This window comes from Varanus komodoensis, unplaced genomic scaffold (genome assembly GCF_004798865.1).
Source record: "Varanus komodoensis strain SLA01 unplaced genomic scaffold, ASM479886v1 scaffold16, whole genome shotgun sequence".
NCBI lineage: Eukaryota > Metazoa > Chordata > Lepidosauria > Squamata > Varanidae > Varanus > Varanus komodoensis.
Window position 1 is genome coordinate 9689296 of NW_025335468.1, and position 12560 is coordinate 9701855.

General features: G+C 42.9%; 1 protein-coding gene across 2 annotated transcripts in view; it reads left to right on the forward strand.

Moving 5' to 3' along the window:
• The first annotated feature begins 233 nt into the window (after positions 1-233).
• Positions 234-12560, forward strand: part of SLC22A18 (solute carrier family 22 member 18) — a 79635-nt gene continuing 67308 nt past the window's right edge. Inside the window, exons 1-5 of one of the 2 annotated variants that reach the window (XM_044425826.1) lie at positions 234-284; positions 1671-1881; positions 3800-3897; positions 4733-4878; positions 7134-7266. In XM_044425826.1, the coding sequence (XP_044281761.1) occupies positions 1702-1881; positions 3800-3897; positions 4733-4878; positions 7134-7266 (557 nt within the window). In that variant the 5' untranslated portion in view covers positions 234-284; positions 1671-1701. Of the gene's footprint in view, positions 285-743; positions 827-1670; positions 1882-3799; positions 3898-4732; positions 4879-7133; positions 7267-12560 lie in introns of those variants that run through there. The other variant, XM_044425825.1, reaches the window with a different exon arrangement.

The following is a 12560-nucleotide window of genomic DNA, read 5'->3' on the forward strand; positions in this document are numbered from 1 at the left end:
TCAGAGCACCCAGTCTGAAGAGTCTTTGAGGAAGGTTTTGCATAACATGGCAGGGGGCTGGCTCAGTAGGGAAAAGGGGGTCATTGCACGCTGCTGGCAGATCAGCAGGTTTGCTTTTACTGCTCTGCTCACTGTCTGCAATTTTCCCACAGTCCCTCTTGGAAGCAAACCAGGAAGTTCAGTTTTCCTGCCCTGCTTTCTTAACTGTTTAGTAGTGAAGACAAGCAGGAAGAGTCATTCAAGTTTAGCAGAGCTGAATGTTGCAGGCGACCTGTTATTAGTCCGTAAGTAAATGCTTCTTCAGCCACAGTATGAACATCGCTCAGAATGTTACTTTCTTCTATTTATTTTGCAATTCATTTTGCGTGATATTTTAATACTGGACAGTTTACTAGGTGTGTTTAGGTCCAGAATTGTCTTGTTCTAACGTGAAACCAGCAACAACCAGTTTAATTATTAACATGCATGGTATCTTTTGGATGAAGAAAGCAATAACAAGAAGGGGATCAGATTTGCCTTTGTTTTCAAAGCACCACAGCCACCTACCTTGCTACTTCCCAGTATTGATTATGCTGACCAGCTACCTGGTCTTCTGAAACTGGAGATACCAGGGACTGATCTTGAAGCAGGAGCCCTGTGCCTGGGCTAAGGTAACTCCCCCAGTCTCCACCAATGCGTGCAGGCTGATAGCTTGCTGGACTTTGTGCATGAAATGGCAGGTTTAGGCTTACCCAGAAACACAGGTCAGAACTTTCCCAGATTATTGAGTCCTGTTCTTTGCTGGAAAATACTACCTCAACTACTGAAAGTTTTCATCTGCTTGACTGTAAGTTGCTTTTCATCTTTTCTATTTTGAAATGAATAGGCATCCCCTAGTGCCAGGGCACCACATTTACATAACTGTGTCCAGAACTGGCACTGGATGTAATCTTCAAATACCTGCTATTGTAGGACAGAAGTCACTTAATAGTTTGTGTGTATGCTGAGGCAAATAGCATAAATGTTAGTTAGTTTGTTTGTTAGTTATTACATGTATATGCCACCCTCATAGCTCATAGGCTCTCCAAGCAGTTTACAATTATTAAAATCATAAATACTATACATAAAATACTCATGAAACAATATAAAGAATATATTCATAAAATACTATAAAACAAACAATATGACAACCAACAACCATGGGACAACAATCAGGAATGGCAGCAATTTAAAACTATTTTAAAAATTATATTCAAATTTGGCTCAGCATTAAGACAGATAGACTAACCATTAAAATATTTAGAGAATAAGAAGATTTTCATCTTGCACCAAAAAGGTGTCAGGGATGGCACTAGGTGCACCTCTCTGGGAATCCTGTTCCAGACATGGGGTGCCACTACTGAAAAGGCCCTTCGCCTGGTTGTCACCCCACTTCTTTTGGGGGGGGGTTCCCTGAGAAGGACCTCAACAAATGATCTTAAGGACTAAGTAGGAATATATGGGACCAGGCATTCCTTCAGATAACCTGACTCCAAATCACAATAGTGTATCACACAGTTTAGGAAGTTACATAATATTTCTGCTGAAATAGGAAGTTAAAAATAAGGACTTTTGCACCTTCTAAGGTAATGAGCTTGTGTTCCTTCCTAGCGCCTAAACATTTGTTTTCATTTACATTCCTCCAAACAAAGGGAGCGTGCTCCACAGCTTCTCCCAAACAGCATGAGTACAGGAATCCCTTCTGAAAGAGAGCGGCAAAAACCGAAATTGAGAGAAGAGCCTTTGGAAAAGGATATTAACGGAACAGTAAATAAAAGCTCAGCACAATGGGTGATCCGAGTCACTTACCTGATTACAGTTGTGGACCAGACCTGCCTATTCATGCAATTTGGGATTGTTCCAGTGAGTATGGAGGATGGACTTTTACTAGTTTAAAGAGGTGACCAAATAATGCCAAATATGAAACAGTGGCCTATTCTGTGGGGATCACTGCACGGATGGGCTCTGTTGAAATAAATAATAGTTGTTGTCCGGTGATGTAGTTCCCTGAAAAGCATGCTGCAACAAACCATCAAAGAAGGCAATTAATGATGTACTATCATCCTTGCTAGGACAAGCAGCACAACATATTTTTGTGCTTGTCCACATTGCCTGATAAGTTCTTGGGCACCTGTTTTCACATACCTCACCTACACATGCAAAAAGCAGCACACTGAAATGTTCTGCTGGGGTATTCCTGTCCAGGGGTTTCCAGGTATGATGGCCTTGCTGGCTAGGATGCAAGCCACAGCTACAGCCATTCCTGGATTGGGATCACTTGATCACGGTAGCCCAGGTACTGGGAACCTCAAGTGCTGCAATCGCTCTCACGGAGCTTCCCTTAGGGTTGGTCTGCAAGTGGCAGCTGTGCAGCTGTCGACAGGCGCATCTTTCTGACATCATGTAAGCAGTGTCAGTGTAGCCTAGTGGTTAGATTGCTGGACTGGAGCTCAGGAATTCTGGGTTCTAATCCCCATGCAGCAGTGAAACTCACTGGGTGACACTGGGCCAGTCACTCACCCTCAGCCTTACCTACCTCACAGGGTTGTTGTGAAGACAAAACATAGCAGACTCATACATAAATCCTTTCTATTTTACAAACATGGCTTTGCTTTTCATGCTTTATTGAGTCACAGAGTGATGCTGTTCTACCCTTTTTTCCTTTAAAGAGCAGTGAAATACAATAAAGACACACCTTAGAAGTGTAGTTGTGAGACCTTCAGGTTTTGATCACAAGCCCACAGCATATAGCCTGGCTTTCACCCTCTGTCCATCTGTCTCCCCCTCGACTCTAAAACAAGGAGGTGGTAGTGCAGTTTCCCTGCGTAGCTCAGGGACTCCTCACTTCTGACCAGGGTCAGTCACCAAGCTCACTTAAAGGAACCCCTCTAAATTTGAGCTGATATCTATCTATCTGTCTGTCTGTCTGTCTGTCTGTCTATCTATCTATCTATCTATCATTTTTGTTGCATCCTTTACTGAGGTCTCAGGATGGTGATACAACAGTAAAAAAGCAGCATCAAAGAAACAAAACCAGATAAAAACCAATGTTAAAACTAACCAACTCTTACAATATCAGGAAAATAAAAAGGCTTTGGCCTGGTACCGAAATAAATATAGCATCAGTGCCAGGCGCACCTCTCTGGGGAGCATGTTCCAAAGCCGGGGTGCCACCACCCTTCACTGGGTAGCCTCTCTTTTGATCACCTTCAAAAGAGGATCTTAGGGGGTGAGCAGGTGTGTAAGGAAGGAGACGCTCTTTCAGATAACTGCTTCATTTTCCCTGATGAAGACAGATCACCGTAAGTGGCAAAGTTACTTATCCTGCCTTCCTGCTCTTTAGTGGAAAAGTGGAACAGCATCACTGCATAACACCACATATTGCATGACCAGAAAAACAAAACTTGTCAGATTTAAGAAATTATGCAGTTGTGCCACAGAACACAGGAAGTATGTTGCTTTCCAGTTCTTGTTGGATTGCAGCTCCCATCCTCCCTTACAATGGGTGGAGGCTGATGGGAGTTGCAGTCCAATGACATCTAGAGGGCCACACACTCCCCACCCCTGTCACAGAGGACGGCCATCTTTGATACCTGCATGTTTTAGGCTGCAGGGGGGGAAATTGGGTTTTGAGAACTTAGCTGAAATGTCCTTAAAATGCAAACTAGTAAGATTGTACCTTGGTTACATTCAAATCTTCGGTTTTGAGGCTAACTGCTCTTCAATTAAAAATGTAATATGCAACATCTTTCTTTGATTCTCCCCACCCCGCTTATTTCAGTATTTGGCAACAAGACTGGGTTTGGATGCAGTTGGATTTGGTTACCTGCAAACAATCTTTGGTGTTCTTCAGCTTCTGGGAGGTCCCATTTTTGGAAGGTAAATATAAAAGCTATTCTTGTGAACTTGGTGGAATGGCTGCATTGTTTGGAATTAATCGTTCTCTTTTATTTTGTATTCAGCAAAAATAGTTTAAATAGCTATCTGGATTTCCTAAATTGCTAACACAGGAATGAAAGATGCCTTATTGCTATATACTATATGGACTCATTGGACTGTATATTGCCTATTGTATTTTACTTTGATATTCTGGTTGCCCTGAACCTTGGCCAGGCAAGACTGATGAATAGGGCTATGCACACAAGTGGCAATTACAATAGGAGAGGAAGACAACTAAGGAGAAAGAACGCAACGGGGACCGGGGAGACCAATGCTGCTGCCACTACTTTTGTCTTTCTGAATCTAGGTAAAAATTTATCGGTTCAAAACCTGAACAGCAGGCCACAGACCTCCACCTTTCAAAACCAAGAAGAAAGTGCATGAGAGTGAATGACCCTTTCAGGGTCAGATTAGCAGAACCTGACTTGCATGCATTTCTTCTGTGAGAGAAGTAGAAGAGGGAGGAGGGGAAGCAGGCGAGATGTGACTGAGAGATCTGTGCCACAAGCTGCCTCCTGCCATTAGGGATTGGGAGCAACCCCTTGAGAAACCGTATCCTGAGAGTCACATCCACCCATTTCAGAGAGCTTCTCCCATTCCCAGTAGGAAGCTGCCTTGTACTGAGTCAGGTCTTTAGTCCATCTAGCCTGAACCTGAGCCCAACATTCCAAATCTGGTTTTCCTTGGAAGGCCAGGTTTTCCAGCTTAGTGGTTTTGCTTTTGTTACTACACAACCAGTTCAGTTTCTGAGCATTCTGCACCATTCTTATGGCAGGTTTGCAGACAAGTTTGGAAGCAGATCTGCCTTGACACTCTCATATCTGGCTGGATCTTTGTGCTTCTTGCTCCTGTCTGTGTCCTCCAGCATCCCACTGCTGTTTTTTTCCAGACTTCCATCCATCTTCGTACATGGACTGCCAGGTAACGTTACTTGTTGTTGTTGTTAGTCGCGAAGTCACGTCCGACCCATTGCAACCCCATGGACAACATTCCTCCAGGTCTTCCTGTCCTCCACCATCCCCCAGAGTCCACTTAAGCTCACGCCAACTGCTTCAATGACTCCATCTAGCCACCTCATCCTCTGCCGTCCCCTTCTTCTTTTGCCATCTATTGTTCTCAGCATTAGGCTCTTCTCCAGGGAGTCCTTCCTTCTCATTAGGTGGCCAAAGTATTTGAGTTTCATCTTCAGTGTCTGGCCTTCTAAAGAGCAGTCAGGGTTGATCTCCTCTAGGACTGACCAGTTTGATCACCTTGCGGTCCAAGGGACTCGCAGGAGTCTCCTCCAGCACCACAATTCAAAGGCCTCAATCCTTTTGCGCTCAGCCTTATGTTACTAGAGGATGCAAATTCCAGAAACAGCCCATTCCAATATTAGCTCCAGGAGTGAGTCAAACTAAGAACCCTGACTCATACAAGTAGTCATTAAGGCAAATTTGTGCAAAGTGTGAATTAAAATTGGAGTGATATCAGGGAATTGATCACCAGGGAAGTTAAATTGTTTTGATCAGCTTTTGCCCCTGAATTTATTTAGTTAGCTATTATATCTGTATGGTCCAATAGATCTTCAGGATAGCCTACAAAACTCAAAAACCGTACAGATACTGCCATAACGCTGCATAAAATCCATGTTTAACCATCTATGGGAGCAACTGTATGGCCTCCCAGCCTTGTTTCGGGGGACTACAGAGTTATTCTGAGCCCAGTCCCAAGGTCCTGTGTTCTGGGCACTGAGTTTCTGAATGCCAAGCCACTGCCCTGCACCCCTTGCGGACAGCACAGAAAAGGCTGCACAGGCTGACTCTCTGAGGTTGCAAATCAGCCCCAGAGAGCAGGAAAGGGGGGATATGATGGGATGGGGAGGGGTGAGGCCTGGTTTCAAATGATGCACCCACCTGTTTCCCTCCCTGTCTGTGGTGCTTCATCTAAATAGCTGAAGATGGTTGGGCAGATTAGGGTTCCTAGTGGAATCCATTTCTCTAACAATCAGAACTCACTCTCATCCTTGACCCAGTCTTAGAAAGTGAGCCAAGCCAAGAGGAGATCTGTGAATGCTCATGGGACAAAGGGTGTGCAACTGGCAGTCTGCTTCTGTGCCATGTACTGTGGTGCAAACAAAGGGAGCTGCAAGCAGCATGAAAGTGAGAGCACCGGACTCAGTTCCTGGTGGCTTCCTGCAAACATGGGGTGCTCTTACCAGCAATTCAGGCTCAGAGTTGTGACAAAGAAAACTGGAGGCCAGGGAGCTGAGCCCAGGGAATCGGATGAATTCTCACCCCCAAAATGGATTCCTCACACACCTGGAATGCAGAGTGTGAGGTGCAGCAGTGACAGAAAACTGCGCCAGCAGTGGTGACACATCCAACATAGAAGCAGCAAAGAAAATGCCTTCCACTCAAGTGTTAAAGTGGGGTTCTGCTTCCTCTTCGGAAAGGCTAATGAGAGAAACCCATTTGAATTAGCTTCTAGAAAGGTAGTTTGGAGTAATTAACCCAAACAGGGGGTTCAAATGAGAGGGCAGCATTAAAAAAAGAGGGTAAGCCCAGTTCAATCCCTGCTTACAAACCTGGCATCAGATTATGTCTTTGGTAAATGTGTGTTTTGGGTATACAACTTTGGGTTGCAGGGTTTGCCTGGGATTTCATGACTCAGTATTCCTCCCGCATGCAAAAGAATTCCAGCCCCATACAGTCCTTTCTCTTCCTCCATACAGCTTGTTTGTTCACCTTCCTCTCACTTTGGCCCAGAGAGCAGTAGCTGGGGAGGAAGAGGAGAACCAAATGCCACAGCCTACTTCCTCACTGGTCCTCTGCTGTCAAGCAGGACAGGGTGGCAATGATGAGAGAGAGGAGGAGGAGCAAGAGCAGCTGCTGAGGAGGGTGCAAAGGTCGACTTGCTGAGGAGGGGACCCTTCCAGAGTGTCTTGCCCAAGGGCCCTCCAAAGCCTAGCAGGCACTGCCTACATATAAAGAGGAGTCTAGATGGCAGGTAGCCAGGCCATGCACAGCCAGATTCTAAATGTTGTTGCCAAATTGCAGGAGTTAAGATCCACCATGCCTAACAATATTCATTCAAGGATTTTGGATAAATCACAAACCACTAGTGATCATACTTAAAAAGGGACTTGAAGGTCTTTCCGTGCAGCATTATCAACAATTATTTCCCCACTGTCTTTATAGGTGCTCAGATGGTCATAACGGATTTGACTACCCCAGCCAAACGTGCTGATGCTTTAGGAAAAATTGGACTTTGTTTTGGAATGGGAATAATCATCGGCTCTTCACTGGGTGGAACTTTAATCACCACATTTGGGTGAGTGGCTTCAGGTCGTGCTTCCACCATGCATAGGGAACATCTTGACCGGCTAGCAGCTATCTTGCTCTCACTGCTCATACTCCTCAGTTACAACTAGGTGGCCTAAAGTGAAAGGAATTGAAGCAATGGAATAGTCTGGGAAGCAGCCCAATGCAGAGAAGGGGCAAATTGGATCGAAGGCTGTCTTGAGAGTTTAGCAAATGAGTACAGGATGATGAAAAGGAACAGAACTCTCAGTGTGTGTAACTCGTGAGGGGACATTAGAGAATTCTTCAGATCTGGCCTTCCGAGAAGATCAAAAGCATGTTAGGAGATCATCCATTCAGTCCCAGCAGGCTTCAAAATACCAAAGAAATGTTGAAATGATCTGTGCTTGCTTTTGGTGTTTTAGATCACATGATATATAACTTTATACAAACAACTGGTCTCCTGCAGCTTAGTTTTACATTGTTCCAAAGCAGCCATAGTTTAAAGAGGGTTAACAGCCTTCAGGATCAAAGTCCCAGCTGAATGCAGATTGCCCTCATAAAGGGTGACGCTTACATTCTGCTGCTGAGCAATTTTATTTGCTGGCTCCAAAGGGCTGACTGACTAAAGTAGGCACACAGAACCGCTTCCAGCCCAAGAAATGAATCCCGTTTTAGAGAAGCTCCAGGGGGCTGCATTCCCATATGGCTGGGGCCAAAAACAAAGCAACACAAAAACTACCTATATTTTAGTCTAAAGCACTGACTGCCAGTAACTAAGATTCAGGAGTAGAATTTCAACTTTTTAGAGCATGGAAAAATCTACACAAAAGCCAGAAAGCCACCAATTGATGGGCTTCTGAGGAAAAGGGATAATACCCGGGGAAGTGGCCACAGTCTCTGGGGACCTGCAAAGGGCCAGGCTTGGCCTCCAGGCCTGGGTTCTACACCGCTGGACGCAAGGCTGCTCACCTCCTTCCTTCCAGCTTCTGACATCAGTCTGTATTGCTGCTGCAGTAGCTGTGTATTGCTGGTATTCTTTCATGCTAGGTTTTGTTGTTTCTAAAATGCTTGCTACTGTTGCTGTTTTTTAACTACCCCATCCATTTTTATTATGCGAGTTTTGCTGTTGTATGCCCCTTTGGGAGGGCTCCTGGCCATTTTAAATAGATCAATACATGTCAATTAATGCTTCAATTGTGGGACTTGACTTTTTCCACACCAGGAAGTGTATCAATATACATATATCAATTTTTAGGATGCTTTTCTTCCCAGTGAAAATAACACTTGTGCCACCATTGGGAATAATCTGAGGATCCAAAAAGGTAGAAATTGAAGCAACCCTAAAATTGCCTAACCACAGTAATATTCATACATGGTAACATCAGGCTTTTGTACACACCTGAGTATAAGGTATGTATTAGCCCTGCAGAAGAGTTAATGTTGGGAAGCAACCGTTTGCTTTTTGCATTTGCTATGCAATGTATATTTGCTAGAAAGCTTACTCACCTCTCACTGAAAGGCAAAAATGTAGGCTATAACCTACACATGGTTATGCTGCTTAAATCTCACTGATACTCAAGCACACTTAGTTGGAAAAGTCCCTCTGAATTCAGCAGAACTTGCTTCTATATAACCTCTTGATGTTCTTAGTTTAGGTTTCTGTGGTCTGCAGCTTTAATGAGTACATATATGGTGGTTAACCATAGTAACTGCATGCAGGACTGCTTTATGAGTTTATTTCACCATAATGCAAACACATATTGCAACAATCCCATTGTGTTGTAAACGGTAAGCCATAATGTTTGAAACAACCCTGGGAACATAATTCACAATTGCTGTGGTATGTTTATAATTTATACGGATAAAATCTTGGTTTGAAAAGCATGTAGACCAAAGGTGGCTGTTGCATATGGAGCACTTGGTTGTGGAAATCTTAGAACAGCTTTTAAACAAGAAACAGAAGTAGGCAAAATGGTGCTTGGTCTAATTTAAACAATTCCGAAGGTAAACCATTCACTGTAATAAATAAGATTGTCCACTAGATGTCAGTGTTTTGCTGTCAATGTTCATCCAGCATTCAGAGAAAAGGAAAGTTGAAAAATTGGCCAACCTACACCCTTCCTGGCTTGTCCTTTTCCTAAGCATTGAGATTTTGTTTCTTAAATTATTCTTCGAAATCAACATGCTTTTCATTCCCATGCTAACTGTACATTAGGAATCTATTTTGTTAAATCTGTTCTGTCTGTATTTCAAGGATTGTCAAGTGTCTTTCATTCTGTTGTCAGTTCATTGACAGAATCCAGTAGTTATGAGAATTTCACGCCCACTTGTGCAAGTGCACTTTAGTGCAAATGTACGTTATTGTCCATTAGTGCATATTAGCACTAATGCACACTTGTGAATGTATGCAAATCGTCCCTAAGTGTAAAAAAAGTCCTGTGAGTCAATGGAATCTATGAAAGCTGGAAACATGCAGTTCGCTGCAGAATCTACAGAATGGATTTCTTGGTCTCTGAATGCCTTTGAATCTGTTGATTTGTGTGACTTCCCCAGTTTACATCTATACATTTTAAAGGAGAGGGGGTTATAGCTTGTGGCATCCACTACCAGCAGTGGGGAAATTGTGTGATTGGCACTGGTTTTGTGTGTTACCTTGGCCAGGTTTTGCAAGAATAAGATGTGGCTGGGGGCATACAATTTCCAATGCATGCTTTTAGGGGATTTTAAATGTCAACAGGCTCACTTCAGTAGGCACAATGAGCTGCTGGAATAGACAGAGATGCCTCTTGTAACTTTGCATGTCATGGAGAATCAAATTGGTTATGCAGTGTTGAATGATGCAGGGGAGAGGGTGGGGGGCATGGTTCAATAAATGATTGTTTAGTTGTGTTTTTCATGAGATTTTAGATTCTGCTTCCCAGAGGCAAACAGTGGTGAGATTTACGCGTCAGACCTATATGGATGAACTTGGTTTGATTGATGCTTGGAGAATTTTGTAGCCACGTCAGAGACATTTCACCTTCATTTCACCTGCCCATTATACATGCTTTTGATTGGATCAATATTTGGTGTCTTCATTTTTGCTACACCAGATACATGTTTATAATATTGATATGCTGGTAATCTCACACCATGTCCCAGTCTGGAGCCTGGAGTTGCTCCAAATTGCAGCCTGGAGTTGCAATTTTCAGATTTGCCAAGGCCTCCTGTCAGCTGCCAGATGATTGGTTTAAAAATTGGATTTCAGCTGAGAACACAAGTATTTTTAAATTAATGAAGGTAGTTTGATTCTTGTGCTATTGAGAGGGAGAAAAGCTACATTCTTACATGCAGCTGAATTATCCCTATCCCTCCTATAAGATTTTTTTTAAAATGCATGAGATATCTCCAAGTAAGGGGTTACCATTTACCCAACCAAACAACTTTATTGGGTCATTATATATGAGTTTAATATACTCACAGCCTTGAATATACTTTTTCACAGCCTGAGGAATTTGCCTTAATCTGTTCATTACAGGCACAACGGTGATCATCCTAGTGAGATTCTTGCACATCTTCTTAAAAGGAAGATGGAAATTATCTTTCAGCTATTAAAGATAAAATAATTTCACCATTTCAAAGGTCTTAATGTGTTTTGAAGCATTGGCACAGGATATGGACACTTTCTCCCTCCCTCCAGTTGATCTTCTACATTTAGATTCCCCAGAACAGCATTTCTCTTGGCTCCTTTGTGCATTGAGGAAGTTCTGAAAGGAATTTACAAATATAAAATCACCTGGTATACATGGGCTCTGGACTCAGTCAGATAAAAAGTTTCCCAGACTTTTATGCCAAAGCTTCACCATCTTTACAATCATATTTTTGAATCAAATTCTCTTTCCTCGTTGTTGAATGATCTTCACATTGTAGTGATGCTTAAGTCTGGGAATGATCAGATGTATTGCATTATTGGCTTATTTAATTAACATATATATTAAAATATTAACTTCAGTACTGTGCAACAGCTTGTAACAAGTTATTGCAACCCTGGTTTGAACAGATGAGGTGAAATTTATTAAACACAAACAGGGGACTGATATGGCAAGATTGTGTGATGATCTGATAGCTTTAAATACTGATAAACTAGGTTACCACTGTTTCTTTAAGGCATTGGAAAGCCTCTGACAAAATGCATCGGAAATTTATTTTCCCCTAGTTGAGTAATTTCTCTAGTATTCTTGAAACAAAATTCTTTTACACTGATAATTTTTTATTGTTTACCTTGAAATTCTAGTTTGCCTGTTCTAGCTTTGATGCAGTTGATCAAGAATCCTGGGGATTTGTCTGGCTAATCTATAGGTCAGTATCTGGACTGAAACCAATGGGTGATACTATTTCTCATAGTATATTGGCAATTTTGATTTTGTCTAGATCTTATTATTTGCTTTATATCATGCTTATATTAGATTTTCGTCCTTAGCTTTACTTGCTTAGATTAGATTTTCCTCCTTAGCTTCGGAATCTTTCTGTTTTGATTTGCTGTCCAAATGGATGGCATTAGGGTCTTGGCACATTAAAACAGTGTTTTAACCATGGGGGCCTGGTCTAGGCAAGGTGTCCTACTTTAGATTCAGGTATACTTAAGAAAAAACAAAACCAGCAGTGTCCAAGGTTGTATACAATTTATTGAATGCAATGATGAAATATGGAGGCAGAACCTAAATCGGCATAAGGAAGCTTATGCTCTTCTTGTGGCCTATTGGTGATAGGCCAGGGGATAGTCCATGGACCTCCAAAGTGTTGAATGATGGGTGGACAGGAGACTTCTGGTTGACGTCGTGGCGAGACAGCTGTGAAGAACGGGGGCTCCCGTAATCACGCCGGTAATTTGTTCGACAGTGAGCTGTGAGAGGCTCATCCAAGCCCTGTTGGGGCAGGGAATAGAAGCCCGAGCATACTTCTGGGCAATGTGGGGTGGCAGCTCCACATTTACTGGGAGAAACTCGGGACTTTCTCAATGATGGGTGGACAGCATGTCAGTGCCTGTGCCCAGGCCAAGTACAAAAGATAATGTTCCTTGCCAAAGGCTTTGCACATTTCCTGTCTCCCACTATTCCAGAGTCTATCAGTGGGCACACAAGCTCCTTGCCTCCTTCCCCTTCCTGGCAAGGAAGATGCTTCAGTAAGGTAAACAGCTTTGTTCTCCCTGCAAAGGCAGACCTTATCTAAAGGATGACTGGGAAAAGCAGCTTCAAGGACTTATCTCTGGTACTCTTTGTGAAGGTTAGTGGACATATCCAGAAACAAATTATTTTGGTTCTGGACACTGGGAAAGTTCACTAC